Source organism: Pelobates fuscus, chromosome 10 (assembly GCF_036172605.1).
Source record: "Pelobates fuscus isolate aPelFus1 chromosome 10, aPelFus1.pri, whole genome shotgun sequence".
NCBI classification, from domain to species: domain Eukaryota; kingdom Metazoa; phylum Chordata; class Amphibia; order Anura; family Pelobatidae; genus Pelobates; species Pelobates fuscus.
The window spans coordinates 89,216,222-89,232,717 of record NC_086326.1 but is presented as its reverse complement, the minus strand read 5'-3'; the positions used below and the strand labels follow the sequence as shown (position 1 = coordinate 89,232,717).

General features: G+C 39.0%; 1 protein-coding gene across 6 annotated transcripts in view; it reads right to left on the bottom strand.

Annotated features, from left to right (window-relative positions):
- FAM149B1 (family with sequence similarity 149 member B1) overlaps positions 1-15,523 on the bottom strand; it is a 29,854-nt gene extending 14,331 nt beyond the window's left edge. For all 6 annotated transcript variants that reach the window (XM_063433971.1, XM_063433972.1, XM_063433973.1 and 3 more), the window contains exons 1-8: positions 15,440-15,523; positions 12,588-12,698; positions 11,696-11,819; positions 9,786-9,928; positions 8,748-8,870; positions 7,578-7,742; positions 6,282-6,469; positions 4,563-4,696 (exon numbers count right to left, since the gene is read on the bottom strand). In XM_063433971.1, the coding sequence (XP_063290041.1) occupies positions 4,563-4,696; positions 6,282-6,469; positions 7,578-7,742; positions 8,748-8,870; positions 9,786-9,928; positions 11,696-11,819; positions 12,588-12,698; positions 15,440-15,507 (1,056 nt within the window). In that variant the 5' untranslated portion in view covers positions 15,508-15,523. The remainder of the gene's footprint in view (positions 1-4,562; positions 4,697-6,281; positions 6,470-7,577; positions 7,743-8,747; positions 8,871-9,785; positions 9,929-11,695; positions 11,820-12,587; positions 12,699-15,439) is intronic.
- Positions 15,524-16,496: the final 973 nt, after the last annotated feature.

Genomic DNA, 16,496 nt, shown 5'->3' with positions numbered 1-16,496 from the left:
TATATCGGAGAACAATGTGAAATAAAATTAACAAAACACAAGGGCTTTTCTACTCCATTAACCCCTTAAGACCGCAGCCAAATGTACAAGTTGTGATCCAAAAAAACCGTAAACAAAACCTGGCATTTGCGCTATATGTCTGTCCAACCATAATTCACCTCTTTCATATTAAATGCACCTACACTTATTATATATCATTTTATTCAGGGGAAACAGGGCTTTCGTTTAACATCAAATATTTAGGTATGGAACATAATTTAATATGAAAAATATATAAAAAAATTGGAGAAAATAAGATTTTTTATTTTTTTTTAGTTCTACGTGACATTTTAACTGTGAATGTCAAAATACTGTTTGCTTTTACTGCAATACAATACACATATTTGTATTCAGCGATGTCTCACGTGTAAAACAGTACCCCCTATGTACAGGTTTTATGGTGTTTTGGGTCAAATATAGCGTGTTACATATTTCAGTTTTTTCACATTGAAATTCGCCAGATAGGTTACGTTGCCTTTGAGACCATATGGTAGCCCAGGAATAAGAATTTCCCCCATGATGGCATACCATTTGCAAAAGTAGACAACCCAAGGTATTGCAAATGGAGTATGTCCAGTCTTTTGTAGTAGCCGCTTGGTCACAAACACTGGCCACAGTTAGTGTAAATATTTAAAAATGCAAAAAACTAATTTGAACGCAAATTTTGGCCAGTGTTTGTGACTAAGTGGCTACTAAAAAAAACTGAACATACCCTATTTGCAATACCCTGGGTTGTCTACTATTGCAAATGGTATGCCATCATGGGGATAATTTTCATTCCTGGGCTACCATAAAGTCTCATAGGCAACCTGGCGAATTTTAATGTGAAAAAACTGAAACGCAAACCTTACATTTGACTCTGTAACTTTTGAAAACACCATAAAACCTGTACATGAGGGGTACTGTTATACTCCGGAGACTTCGCTGAACACAAATATTAGTTTTAAAACAGTAAAACGTATCACAACAATTATATCGTCAGTGTAAGTGCCATTTGTGTGTGAAAAATGCAAAAAATGTCAGTCACTGACTATATCGTCGTTGTAATATATTTTACTGTTTTGAAACACTAATATTTGTGTTCAGCGAAGTCTTCCGAGTAAAACAGTACCCCCCATGTACAGGTTTTATGGTGTCTTGGAAAGTTACAGGGTTAAATATAGTGCTAGCAAATTAAATTCCCTGAACTTTCGGCCTGGGTTGTCAGGCAGGTCCTGCAAATTGTAATTAATAAAATTATTACATAAATATATACGTAGAATTATTATATATATGTGTGTGTGTGTATATATAGTGATATATACGTATATAGATATATATATTATTTTGTTCTACATGTATTTTGATATCAATATATATATATTAATTTTAAAATTCAGTTAGAACGAAATTACGCATGTTTATATATTTTTTATTTATTTTTTATTATTTTTTTAATTTTATTTTTTAACGTATTTATATATGTATTTCTTTTTTATTATATATAAATATATAATTAAATTTATATATATATTTAATCAATATCATTGTACGTGTATTTTGATATTAATATATATATATATATATATATAATTATGAATCCAGAAAACCCCTGCACTCCAACTTCAATAATGAGAAAAATTACCTGGTGCTCTGGTGGCTAAATAATACAGGATACAAAATTACCGGTACTCAAGGATTGACAATATTTCAAATCTTCATTTATTTCGAAGACAAAGATCGACGTTTCAGCTCCTCACAGGAGCTTTCAGGTGTCCTGATGAAAGCTCCTGTGAGGAGCTGAAACGTCGATCTTTGTCTTCTAAATAAATGAAGATTTGAAATATTGTCAATCCTTGAGTGCCGGTAATTTTGTATCCTGTATATATAATTATGTATATATTAATATTAAAATACACGTAGACAGTGTATGTATATTTATGTGTATGTGTGTATATGTGTATCTATATACTTAGATCATATATATTTATTATATATATATATATATATATATATATATGATCTAAGTACCGTATTTTTCGCTCCATAAGACGCACTTTTTTCCACTCAAAAGTGAGGGGAAATGTCTGGGCGTCTTATGGAGCGAATATGAAGCTTTACTTACCTGTCTTGTAGCGTGGGCCGGCTTAACAGAGCGCACCGCGGTACAGGAACTTCAATTTCAGGTTCCGGTTTCCGGCGGGACTGAAAGGAAGTGCGCACTCAGTGTGCACACTTCCTTTCAGTCCCGCCGGAAACTGGAACCTGAAATTGAAGTTCCAGTACCGCGGTGTGCGCTGTTAAGCCGGCCCACGCTACAAGACAGGTAAGTAATCATGGGACAAGGGGAGGGGAGAGGGGGTGCACTATGGGACAAGGGGAGGAGAGAGGGGAACACTGTGGGAGGGGTGGAGGGGGCAACACTAGGGGAGGAGGGGAGGGGGAGAACACTATTGGAGGGGAGGGGGGGAGAACACTATTGGAGGGGGAGAACACTATGGAGGGGAGGGGGGAACACTATGGGAGGAGGGGAAGGGGGAACACTATGGGATGAGGAGGAGAACACTATGGGAGGAGGAACACTATGGGAGGAGGGGAGGGGGAACACTATGGGACGAGGGGGGGGGGAACACTATGGGACGAGGGGGGGGAACAATATGGGACGAGGGGGGGAACAATATGGGACGAGGGGGGGAACAATATGGGACGAGGGGGGGAACAATATGGGACGAGGGGGGGAACAATATGGGACGAGGGGGGGAACAATATGGGTTGAGGGGGGGAACAATATGGGACGAGGGGGGGAACACTATGGGACGAGGGGGGAACACTATGGGACGAGGGGGGGGAACACTATGGGACGAGGGGGGGAACACTATGGGACGAGGGGGGGAACACTATGGGACGAGGGGAGACACTATGGGGGGATGGGGGGGACACTATGGGATGAGAACACTATTGGGCAAGGGGAGGAGGGGGTTAAAGAACACTTGGACAAGGGGATGGGGGTTAAAGAACACTATGGGACAGGGGAGGATGAGTTAAAAGTCACTATGGGACGGGGGGGAGGAGTTAAAAATCACTATGGGACGGGGGGAGGGGTTAAAAATCACTATGGGATAGGGGAGGGGGGTTAAAGATCATTATGGGACAGGAGAGGGGAGTGGGTGGTAAGGAACACTATTGGACAGGGGAGAAAAAAAAATATTCTGAACAAACTTTCCCATAGTAAAAAACACTATGGGATAGCTTGTTAAAAAAATTTTTCTGGGTTTCCTCCTCTAAAACTAGGTGCGTCTTATGGTGTGATGCGTCTTATGGAGCGAAAAATACGGTATATATAATCTTATTTTTACACTGTTTTAACGTTTTTGTTTTTTTTTCAGACAGCAGGGGGAGTACCTGTCATTACAGGCACTCCCCCTGCTGGCATTGACATGGACGGCTATGCCGTCCATGTGATCGCGGGGTCCTCGCAAGGACCTCGCGATCACATGGCCCAGGGGGGCCGAAGAGGACGGAGGGGGACTCCCTGGGCTCCCAGGAAAGTCCCCCATACCGCGATCGCCGGCGTGGGATCGCCGGCGACCGGGTAAGTACAAAAGATCGCAGGGCGTTCTATGCCGCCCTGCGGCGTTTAGAGCCACCAAAATGGGGACGGCATAGAACACCCTGCGGTCTTAAGGGGTTAAAGGGACACTATGGTCACCCAGACTACTTCAGCTCATTGAAGTGGTCTGGGTGCACTTAGTGCTGCAATTTAAAACCTTGCAGTTTTAGAGACACTGCAATGTTTACTTTGCAGCACTAAGACTGCCTCCAGTGGATGTCTACTAGACCGCTACTGGAGGTACTTCCTGGATGTTAACTTACTTTTGGTTCGGTAACTGACGCTGGACATCCTCACGCTCTGCATGAAGACATCCAGCGTCCGCTACTTCCCCATAGGAAAACATGGAACCAATGCTTCCCAACGGGGAGGGCCTAGTGCACGCGCAGCTCTCACCGTGCATTTGCTTTAGCGTCCCCTTATCAGAGGAGGCAAAGCCACGACCCAGGTCTGAGGGACATCGGCGCTGGGATCAGCTAAGTAAATAAAGGGTTTTTTAACCCTTTATTCACCACAGCAGGGAAGGAGGATGCAAGGGAGGGGAGGAAGAGGGAGCGAATGTGCCAGGAATACAGCTTTGTATTCCTGGCACTATAGTATCCTTTTAATGTAATTTCTTCTGGCTCATTTTATCTTAGGCTAATTGTTGTATGTGTGTAATCAGTTGGGTTGCATATCTAGCAGCAGAGTTGTTAATATCTGTATGTGCAGCGTTTCATAGCCGTACATACAGACTACAGGCATTATAACCACTTTAGTGAAGTGGTCATGGTGGTTGGAGTGACCTTTGCATCAAGTCCTTCACAGTGACTTAACTACACATTGATGGACTACCACAAAGATGAATGAGAAGGTACCCTAAGGCAAGCACACCCATTGTTTTATAGTACATGTATTTTTGCATGGCATGTATATATGAAGATTTTTTACTTACCAGATTTGTGGAGATGGCAGAAGGTTTGGCATGAAAAACTGGTGGAAGCGTCAATGGAGGAAGCTGAAATTGTGCATGTGGATTAACACTTTCTACTCTAGTAGTCTTAATAACTATGCCGTGGCAGTCATCATCTTAATAGGGGGGAAAGAAAATGAACACATGTAAGAAGGAAAATCTAGTAATTTTAGTTTGCTCAAATAAATGTATTTGATCTGTGGATGCACTTTCAGATAATGAAAGATATGTCAGTTCAAAAATATAATTAGTACTTACCAGCTTTTAAAAAGTAAAATTTAAGTAGACTTTTAGTCATTTTGATTTTATCTATTATGGCGGATTCACTTTAAAAGAACGCCCCTCCATATGCAGTATATATATATATATATATATATATATATATATATAAAATATTTAAAGATTAATGATATATCCAGTAGAAAATTATTAGATTTTAACACAGCTCATCCTTGCTCCAGAGCCACCATTATTACAGCTCTGTGGGTGTTACAATATTGTCACACCATGTTCTGGTCCCGCCTGCACTTACTTGCAAACATTTCAAAACAGAGCATTTACCCCATCATGCCAGAACAGCGGCTTTGCTGCCAGGTCGTAGGCATCTGAACATCAAATCACTCCTTCCCTATATCCTTCTAGTCAGCACAAGAAACAATGGCTAGAAGAAGAACCACAACAACTACAGTCCACCTCTTACAGTGGTTCTATTGTGCTCCCTTTTAATCAACATTTGGCAAAGAGTTGGAAGGCCCCCCCCCCCCCCTTTTTATTATTTTTTTTTAATAGTTTCTTTTTCCCCCACTGTTTACATTCACTTGCAATATGTATACATTGAATTTACCTCTAAATTAAAACAGCTTGCATGTACCATGGAACAGGATCAGAAATGTTGCTAATAGTTTAATTTTAGAAGAATAGATCTATCGAAAGCATTCTATATGGTTTGAAAATGAATCCTTTTACTACTGGAATCATGTACACATGGTTTCAATGGTTTACTCTCATACACCAGAATTGTCTATATAAGATTTGCATAACAAATGATTGTGGCTATCTGAATGTATTGCTAAGTTGGTGTGTTTAGTGTGTGATTGCCTATTTATCTAAGTTTGTCTAAACATATGTGTGTGTGTGTCTTTGTGTGATTAATAAAAAAAGAAGTATGTGAGAAGTTAGTTATATGTATGTGATGGTATTTAGAGTGGGGATGGGGGAATCACGATTTCCCTCGGCTCAGCTAGAAAACCATCTTGTATCTATCTACATAACCCTGTGCTAGAAAACCTAGGTCCATCATGATGTGTGCCCAGGCACTAAACATGATGGTGTGTCTGTGTTTTGTGTGACCATCTTTCAGGTGAGCCTTTTCTCATGTTGACATTTCAGCTTTTGCATGCAGGATTTACAACAAAGTGCTGTATAAAGAGAGCTAGTCTCTGTATTTAGCCCTCAGACATCTATTGGAGGAATGTCAATGTTACTTGTTCAGAAACATTATTTCTTTACAACACTGTTTAATTCAATTGTATAGTGTTCCTATACGTTTAAAATTCAGCAGCTGAAAATATTTAACATGAAATATGAAAAGCATGACAGAATTTTTAACATGGAACTTAGTCCCATCATTCTTCATGAGCAAAGTTTAATGATGGCATTTTATGCATTGTCATGAGGCTTGAATATCACTTTTCATCTTACCTGTAATGGATTCTTCCCAATGCCTGCAAATAAGCTCCTCCAAGCACCCCACAACGTCTCTCCACACATCGTCAAACAGATATGCAAGAACTGCCTCCTTGTTGCAGTGTTTTGGAGAAATGGGGGGATATCCCATCTTCAGACTGTCCAATGACATATTTCTGGTCTTTTCAAATAGCTCATCTTCCCTACAAAAAAAATAATTAAAAAAAAACAACGTCTTTCGTTGATTTTATAAAAGCTGCATTTACTAGACAAAACTGCTGAAGCGCCAGGAATTGAAGAGGACGGGCAGGAAGAGCATGGTGGCGGTGGACAAATTCAGGAAAGTATAGCTCACGTTACCCTACACCATGAAGCCAAGCAGGAAAGTCACAGTCGGGGTCTTTGGAAATTATGCAAAGACCCAGACGGTGACAGAGTTGCTTTAATTTACTAGGCCTATAGTACCCATTACAGTTATAGAGATAAAACCATGTTCTACAATGATTTAAATGTGTGGAGTATGCCTTTTTCATAAGTGAGCGAGGAAACATCAACAATTTTGAACATATTCTATAATTAATTCATGACTTCAGGAAGCTTAATTTAATACCGGTTCTTTTGTTAAAACTTCCAAGAACACAATATGTATAATTCATACTCTGTCTTAAAGGGACACTATACTATACTCTCTGTGCAGTAAAAAGATAGCTTACTTATCTTTTCTCCATTGCTGCCCTGGTCTTGCCGCAGCTAGCCCCACCTCGATGGCTGAGCTCAAATTTGGAAAGTAATGGAAGGCTATTGCGCATGTGCGTTAAAACGCCACACTGCGCCAATCAGCATCTCTTCATAGAGATGTACTGAATCAATGTATCTCTATGGGGAGCGTTAAATGTCTTCATGCAGTGTGGAGACATTGAACGCCAGTGATGCACACTGTGCAGCAGTGAGATGGGAAGCACCTCTAGTGGCTGTTTGAATGACTGCCACAAGAGGTGTTACTAGGTGGCAATGTAAACACTGCCTTTTCTGTAAAAAGGCAAGGTTTACAGTACTAAGACTGCAGGGACATGTTATAGACACCAGTACTACTACATTAAGCTGTAGTGGTGTTGGTGACTATAGTGTTCCTTTTAATGTTTATTTATTGGTCATCAATCACTTGAAGACATAGTTTTCATGTCAATGTTTTTTCTGTTAACTTATAGAGGTTGGAAGAAAGATTTTGAAGAAAGAGTTCTGACTGATACATACTTATTGCCTTGGTCAGTTTAAGCTAAGATCTTAATAAAATAAATAGCTATGACTCACATATCTCTGCTATCAAATGCCAAATATTCCTCTATTATCCCTTCTGAGAGAAGGATTCCTACATCATCTTCCTGCTGGTCTTCTTCACCACTCAGGAAAAAGTAAACTGGAGTACTGGGATGACTTTTAGAAGAAAATTTTAATTTTGTGCCAAAAATACCCAATCTTAAAAAGTAAAAAAAAAAAATAGGAAAGAGAGAGGGAGAAAAATGTTTAGCTCCGGTAATCTAAATATACACATGGTTACTTAATATGTTCTTTTTTCACACATGTAACAAATTAACCAGCTATATTTAGTTTTCACATATTTATTGTATCCTTCTTGTCATTCTAAAGCTATTTTACTGCTAGGTATGCATTCATCTATTTCTAGTGCCCATGTCGTCATTTAAAATTTTTAGAATCCTTAATCCCAGATTTTAATCCCCCCCCCCCCCCCCCCCGCGAGGGCAGAGTTAATCATATTCTCGTTGAGGAGTCATTGATCAAATAACTATTAAGCAGTTTGCTGATTGGTGTTCAAAATGGAACAGGATTTGAGCCTTGTCAATGTCAAACAAAACCTTCTAGCTTCAACATTCCACCGTCATCAATTTACAGTATTCCAATGGTATGCTACTTGCTATGATATGATACTTGCTGCTACCTTGGGATTATACATGCTTCATATAAATCACATGTTTACATTTAGTGCATTAAAATGTATTAATTCTGAATACCATTTAACTTATTGGGGCCTGATTAATTTCCAGGTGAGCTGGATCCTCATTTTGTAAAGATATTCCATACAAGGCATGCCAAATAACATACCTGCACACATGCAAGCGGTGCCTATTAAATGAACACCACTGGAGGCACGTAGCGCATCTGGTGAATTACCAAAAGTACACAACTTCACAAGATATGGTACATAGAGGAAAGTCTATAGAGAGTAAGATCCAAAGGAGCAGTGGATATCAAGTCATTCACTGAATCTCAAAACAAAAGTTAGAGCTAGATAGGAAACGTCAAGGCAAGCAGCAAGGAGACAAAACAAGTTATCACGGAAAAATGAGAATACTAGGATTCAGAATTAGCTATAAAGCTTAGATATAGTTGATACTACAGTATATTGAGTGTATAATACAGATTACTATGACAAAAGTATAAATGCTCTAAATGTGTACTCACTCGCCTGTATCCTTTTCATGTGTACGGCTGTGTCCCACCACAGATTCAGAAACGTCACAGGGCTGACTGATATGCCAGCTGTAGCCATCATCTAAAGGGGTCACTATTTGCTTCCCTTTTATTCTGCAATGTCAATATAACAAATATTAAAATCATAACATTTCCGCTGTACAGTCCATTGTCATAATGTCTTGCTCACCATTTCATCTCTAAAAGGCTTAATGTATGTAGTCTTATAAAACACACCTTCTAAACTAAATCAGTATTTTTATAAATCAGAAAAGAAAGACAATGATGTGTTTGGCCTAGTAAAATGAACTTAAAGGACCAATATAGTGCCAGGAAAACAAATTTGTTTTCCTGGAACTATAGTGCCCTGAGGGTGCCCCCACCCTCAGGGTCCCACTCCCGCCGGGCTGAAGGGGGAGGAAGGGAGTTAAACACTCACCTTTCTCCAGTGCCGGGCTCCCTTGGAACTGGGGACTCTCCTCCTCCTTCGGTCGTCATCGGCTTAATTGCGCATGTGCGGCAAGAGCTGCGAGCGCATTCAGCCAGTCCATAGGAAAGCATTCTCAATGCTTTCCTATGGACGCTGGCATCTTCTCACTGTGAAAACCACAGTGAGAAGCGCCTCGAGCGGCTGTCAATGAGACAGCCACTAGAGGCTGGATTAACCCTAATGTAAACATAGCAGTTTCTATGAAGGCAGGCAGGGTTAAGCTGAAGTGGTCTGGGTGCCTATAGTGGTCCTTTAACAAGTGTTTCTGTACCAAACCAAAGTCATCTTACCTTGTGACTTTTCACTGGGGATTAGGTTAACAAAAATAAAGCAATACAGAATAGGCAACACATAAAAGGTTTCTGTATACCTGGCGTGATATTTGCATTATGAACTGAAAGTGTACTATATAAATGTTATGTGGAGAGATGTTAGGGATTTTCAATGTTTAGATTTACTATACTAGGAAAAGAACATCACAATATGTGTAAAATTCAATTCCATTCAATAAGATTCAAGAAGCATGGGACCTGGCATACCGTAAGTGTGGAAAGTGTGCTGTCCATTCTTGACACTCTTCCTGGAGATCTTGCACACGAGAGCTGGCTTTCCTTTCATACAGCAGTTCATCAATCTGTGTGAAGATCCTCTGTACTTGTCGTGTGGCAGCCTGGTCAAACTCCTACAAATAGCAGATCAATACATTTTTTAGATTTTTTTGTTATCTTGTAATACACTTTTATTTTTTTAAATTAGAGTCAATAGGACATGCAGTAAAATAAATCTTAAATGACTGAATAACAAAGTAAACACAACTTGTGGGGGTTATCATATCCATATATGTGGAAAGTTTCCCAATAAACCATCAGCTATAACCACTATAGCAGTCCTGTATCTTTGGTAGGAAACACAAACAAAAAATAATCAATTCAGAGTAATGGTATAATGTTAAACTACTCTAATAGGGGATAGCCAAATATAGAGATTTCAAATAAAGAGTTAAAGTTACTGTCCATATGTATTCTACAATATTTAAAAGAAATACACAATAATTATTTGATTTTCAAATACATTTGTATAAACTTATTGAATAAACATAATGGGCACTCTTATCCCCAACGCATTGCATAGAAGGTGTGTACATGCTGTCCCCATGGTTTGTTTAACCAATTGGGCCAGTTTGACATAAAATTGGGACTTTTCCAACACCTACTGCACAGCATCTCTCTTGCTACTTGGCTAAAGAGGAAGTGAAAAGATACATTAGCCCATACAACTACAAATGACAATAAAAAGGCTGAGAACACTTTTGACTTGACATCCAGCAACTATATATATGCCATTCGTTTGTTTGTTCGGTTTATGGCGACCATTCGCCTGTTGTTTTTATTTCCCTTTTTTTAAGTACGTTCAGCTGTTTTCACACAGTGTTCGAATACACGCGCGGAATCGGTCGTTCATATGTGCACAAATGCTGGAATTCATTCGAACAGTCCACGCATGCACACGAACTTTGGATTTCATTCATATGAACACATCATCGGCACACGCCACTGGGAGATGCACAAGATATGCGTCAATGCGTTCCAGGGTGGAACGCACGCAGAATTCAGGTGGATTCCATCGCAATCAATCCCAGCATATTTAAGAAGCATTCCTGGTGAGAAGAATGTATATCCCTGAGGAAGTCCAAGCTGTAGGACGAAACGCATTGGATATATTGAAGACTTATGTACTCTTATTCTTTTATATGTTATTTTAGCTTTTGGTTTAGACTTTGGTTTATTTCCATCTATGCCCGGTTTCCAGTACCACACTTCCATCTAAGTTCCACTCCATGTGGAGATATGCCTATTGTCTGGAAGACTACCCATATATGAGTGACATCTTGCAACTACATCCGTGTGTACCCCTGGGAGGGTGACGAGCCTGAATTTACCATATGTTTGTGAAGTTTTTTTGGTATACTTCACATTTTATATGTTTTATACAGTATTATGCTATGTTGTCTTATTGATTTTTATAGATCCCATTGACTTCTAGGATTTTTCAATATCCTACCTTTTCCAAATGGTTATATATATATAAATAAATATATATATATATGTATTGTTGTTGTTTTCCCACTTTTTTGTATTGGATTTGGTATTTGGTGTGTGTGAGGGACACTTAGGATTTCACACTCTTATACGAATTTTTTTTCTTAATAGTGTGTATATCATTTTACTGTTACATTCTATGTTCTAAATGTCACTAAATGCAGTAACTGAGTCTCTGGCTCTTACTTGGTCAGATCAAATAAAGATATAGGCGCAGTTGCCTTTATATAATATATTATTATATAATCAGTTAATGTAAATGCAACTCTATTGACTACAATGATGGTAGCACTGTGCACAGCAAAGAATCCCCAGCTTCTAAACAGAAATTATAGAGTTGGAGTACTTACATCGAAACCCCATGATATGACTGAGCTATTATCAGTGGAAAACCCAGTCCCTCTCTGAGATTCTGACCAGGAATCCTGAGCATCCGCTCTAGAGAACTGCGATGTGTCCGAAACATCAGACTCACTGAAATTATATAAATATAGATTTACTATAATCACTTCCTACATGAATATGAATTTCAAAGCATACAGTGACTTTTTTTTTTTTAGCATAACACCATTCCATGAGTAATTTTACCCCCCTCCCCCAAATCAAGCACAATTTCAATATTATTTCTACGGTAAAGAAGTGACTATTTTAGGCAAGACTCTTCCAAAGGTCCAAACGTTAATTAGGTTCCATACATATTCTCTCCTGGGTTGTATCGGACCTCACTAGGTACTTTGTGTGTTGGCCGATGTCAAATAAAAAAGCCTTTTATTGTTGACAGTCCCTAAATTTACATTGCAAAAACTTTATATCGGAACACACGAAAATTAGAATCTATAGGATGTGAAAATCCAGGTGAAAGAGAAATACATTCCTTAAATAAAAGGGATATACATCACTTGAAAACTATTTTTTTTTTTTTTTTTTTAAAGCAGCACGCTTTTGAATGAGAAAGTTGTTTTAAAATGATGCATGTCCCTTTAAAATACTAAAAGACCATAAACTTCAGCATCAACATGTTAATAATAATAGCAGATTTATTTCTCTGTAAATTTTATCAAAATGCATGTAAAAACGAAAACAGGCAATTAAGCAAGTTTTAATTAATAATGCGTGTTTTGTTAATGGTAGAACAATTTGAGATGTTTTGTACAATACAATACAGATTTCATCACTTTGAGTTCATTATGGGCTAAGTTAATAATTTCTGAAATTTACATCAACATAAATAGAAAACATTACCTTGACCATTTTGAGGCAGTTTCATATTGGTCACTGCTGTGTGATATCGAGAAGGAATCTGCTTCTTCGGGTAAAGGGTGATTTTCTATGGCTTTTGTGAGAAACTGATTGCTTAAAATAGACAATGTAATGCTGGCATTAGTATCCCAAACAAAACAAATATTGTGCCATTTAAAAAAAAGTTATAAAGTGAATCTTTCAGGCACTTATCTGACCCTCTGATATCTCCTTACAGAGGTGGGTGTTACATTTTTGTAACACCCATCTCCGGTCTGCCCTGATTTGTGCTGCTTGGGAACACTTACCCAAGCAAGTCAAACCTGCTTCATGATGCCAACACGCTGGGTTCGTTGCCAGCATGCAAGCGTCTGAACAGTATGACGTCAGAAACTCAGTTTGCACATTCCCTAGCCAGTGCTAGCATCGCTGGCTAGTGAGCTACCATAGCACATGCTCTGTGGTTGCTATAGGTGGAAAGCACAAGGAGTGCCTTTGGTAAGTCCCATCTGCTCTCCCTGCCAATCAATCCTTTCTCATAGAGAAAAACAGAGTATCAGTTTTTTGTTGAAATCCATTTGTTTGGACTCGCCCTAGGTGAAAAGGTCCAGACGTGGTCTCTATGTTCTAAACTGCCCTTATGGGTGGCAGTCTGTTATGCAAATGGTATAAATTCTCTCTCTAATGGCACAAGTGAGCAAACACATTTTTGAGATCTAAATGGGAACTAACCAAAAGGGCAAGCTATGGAGTTTCTCTAAGCTTTTGCCTCAGAGTTCTCAGATTTTCTGTTTTCATGACTTTTTATTTATCTATTTTTGTCACATCTACTGTTTGTGAGAAAAATTGCCTTTTTACTAACATTTTATATCCTGTGTGAAATTAAAAGCTAAAGGACACTGTATACTGTCAAAAGCTTTTCATTTCCCAAATATTTTTTTTATAAAGGATTAACAAACAAGTAAACAATAAAAAAAATGTGTAAATTTACAGAATTGTAATTTTAAGTCATGGTGCAAAGTAATCTATACACAAAGTTGCTGTGTTACATGTTTATATTCAAGCTATGCATCAATTGCTTCAAATAAATGTGTTTTTTTTTTTTTTTTAAACAAAAATGTGATTGGTAGTGAAGGGGTTAATGTAGTGGTTCTGCTGCAAAGAGCCCATCCCTGCAGCATGACAAATGCATATCCTGTCTTTTCTGAGAAAATATAGTGTTTGCATTTGATAGACAATAGAGGCCCTTCCTGGTGTGGTCCAGCAATCTTTGCAGGACCTTTTCCAAGCCTAGTTTGTAAATGGGGAGTCACTGATTGGCTGAGAGCATCAGCTGACCACTCTCAGCCAATCAGCAGCGTCCCTGCCCAGCGGCACTCCACGCTTACAGAATCTGAAAATTTAAAAGCTGGATGGTGCTGGGTAAGGATCGACCAATTATCGGTCTGGCCGACATTTTGTATTTTCCGCAATATCGGTATCGGCCAATAAAGATACCAACATTGCCAATAATGCAGACCAGGGCTGCCATCAGGGTCCTGGGGGGCCCAGCACACTATTATTTTCCTTTCCAGCAGCTCCCTTGTCTAAATCTCGCGAGTCCCGCGGCCGTCAGAGCATTGCCACGGGTTAGAGTTAGACAGGGGAGCTGAAGGGAGCTGCTGGGAAGGTAAGTAAGAGTGTGCTGGGCCACCCAGGGAATGCCATATCCCCCCTCCCTGGCCAGGTAAGAAGCAGGGAGGGGGGACTAAAACAAAATAAAAATAAAAAAGTTAAAAAGATAAAAATGCCCCTTTCCCCCATTTTACACACATTACATACCTACACAAACACTCACTGCACAAACACACACACTCTGCATTCATTATATACACACAATACATAAACATATACTGCATTCACTATATACACATTACACAAAACATATACTGCATCAATTATATACACACTACACAAACACACACTGCATTCATTATATACACACTCTGCATTCATTATATACACACACTACACAAACACACACTCTGCATTCATTATATACACACACACTCTGCATTCATTATATACACACTACACACACACTCTGCATTCATTATATACACACTACACACACACTCTGCATTCATTATATACACACTACACACACTCTGCATTTGTTATATACCCACTACACAAACACACACACACACACACACACACTACACAAACACACACTGCATTCACTAATCAAATACTCTCACTGCACCCACTACACACACACACATATTCTTTAAAACATACAAAATTCTGTCTAGCATGTATATTTTGTGCATTTACGTTAATTAAAAAAAAAGATTTGCAAAAAAATTAATGAATAATAAACATGTTCAGTTAACAGTAGATTTGTGTAGAAATACCGGTAGTTTATTTTTTTAAATGGTAAATGTACAGAATATCAGTAAGTTATCGGCTATCAGCCTGAAAGTTCACAGATTATCGATATCGGCTCTAAAAAATTCATATCGGTTAATGCCTAGCGCCGGGGGAGTGGACATCACTGCTGGAGGCAACTCTGGGGTTAAACTAAGCCCTTGAGGTAAGCGTGCCTCCGGGGGTCTGCTGGAACTATAACAACTTTATTTACATGAAGTTGTTTTGGTGCCTTGGTGTGTCCCTTTAAAGCAGAGCATTTAACAAGATCCCGCCTGTATCACTCTAACATTAGTAACACATGTTTGTATGTTCCTTTATTAATCAAAAACAATGTTGTGTAGTTACACAGATTGCTTATAGTTAGCCCAACTGTATGTTTAAATACACCATTAAAATTCTGTAAACCACCTTGATATGCAGTGCAATTTACATCAACAACTTACATTTGTAGATTTTGAGATACAGGTTTCCTTTTGTATCTGGAAATCATCCTAAGAATCAAGTCACACATTCATTTCTCCTCCTGTCTTCTGTAAAAAACAATATCAAATTAAAACACTTTTTTTTTCCCATTTCTCTTCGTATGCTTCTGCCTACTCCCACTAATCTCTTTCTTCCTAATTAAAATCTATGAGACTTTCTTTTGAGTCAATGGCATTATTGTTTTCCTCCTCCTATTTCTTTTCACCCCATCATTATATGGCTCACTGTAGTGGTCATCTCCTAATGCTTTTTCAAGTTATCTGTGCTATCCACATAGCGAAAGATTTCCATTTTAGGAAAGCATTCACTGGCTGAGTGCATCAGAGACATGCTAAACTAATCAATGGCTTCCAAATGTGAATAAAATTGATATTGCCAATACAGAAGTGTAACTGTCACATTAATAATTTGGACAGTGAAGGGATGGTATGCGGATTCCCAGGGACCCTCTGTTTGTGCCATTTTCAGTTTGACACAGAACCAGGACAACACCAGGGAAAGTTGTTACCATAACCACTACAATGATTGGGGATGGTGCTTAGTCTGCTTGTCACGGGTTCGTGAGTCTATTTGCTGTTATTCCTTCAATCCTCCACTAGTCCTAATTCCAGATGTGCTGAATACAGTGAAAGTATTCCCTTAGTGTAGAGTTTCCCCAATATAATGGACGCAACCAGTCGTATTGGGTAAAAACAGCAATCTAAACTTTATTAGGCCACACTCGGCTTCTTATGCAATGCCCCTAGAATGGGGTTTCTAATACAAAATCTTTCCCGCAAGCCATTGTGTTTGAGAAATAATAAAAGGGACACTATAGTCACCAGAACAACTACAGCTTATTGAATGAGGAGATGCTGATTGGCCAGGGCTGTGTTTGAATTGTGCTGGCTCTGCCCCTGATCTGCCTCTTTGTCAGTCTCAGCCAATCCTATGGAGAAGCACTGCAATTGGATCAGTCCACCACTTCTGATGATGTCAGCAGACAGCTTGCTATTCTAAGGCAAACAGCATGCAGAG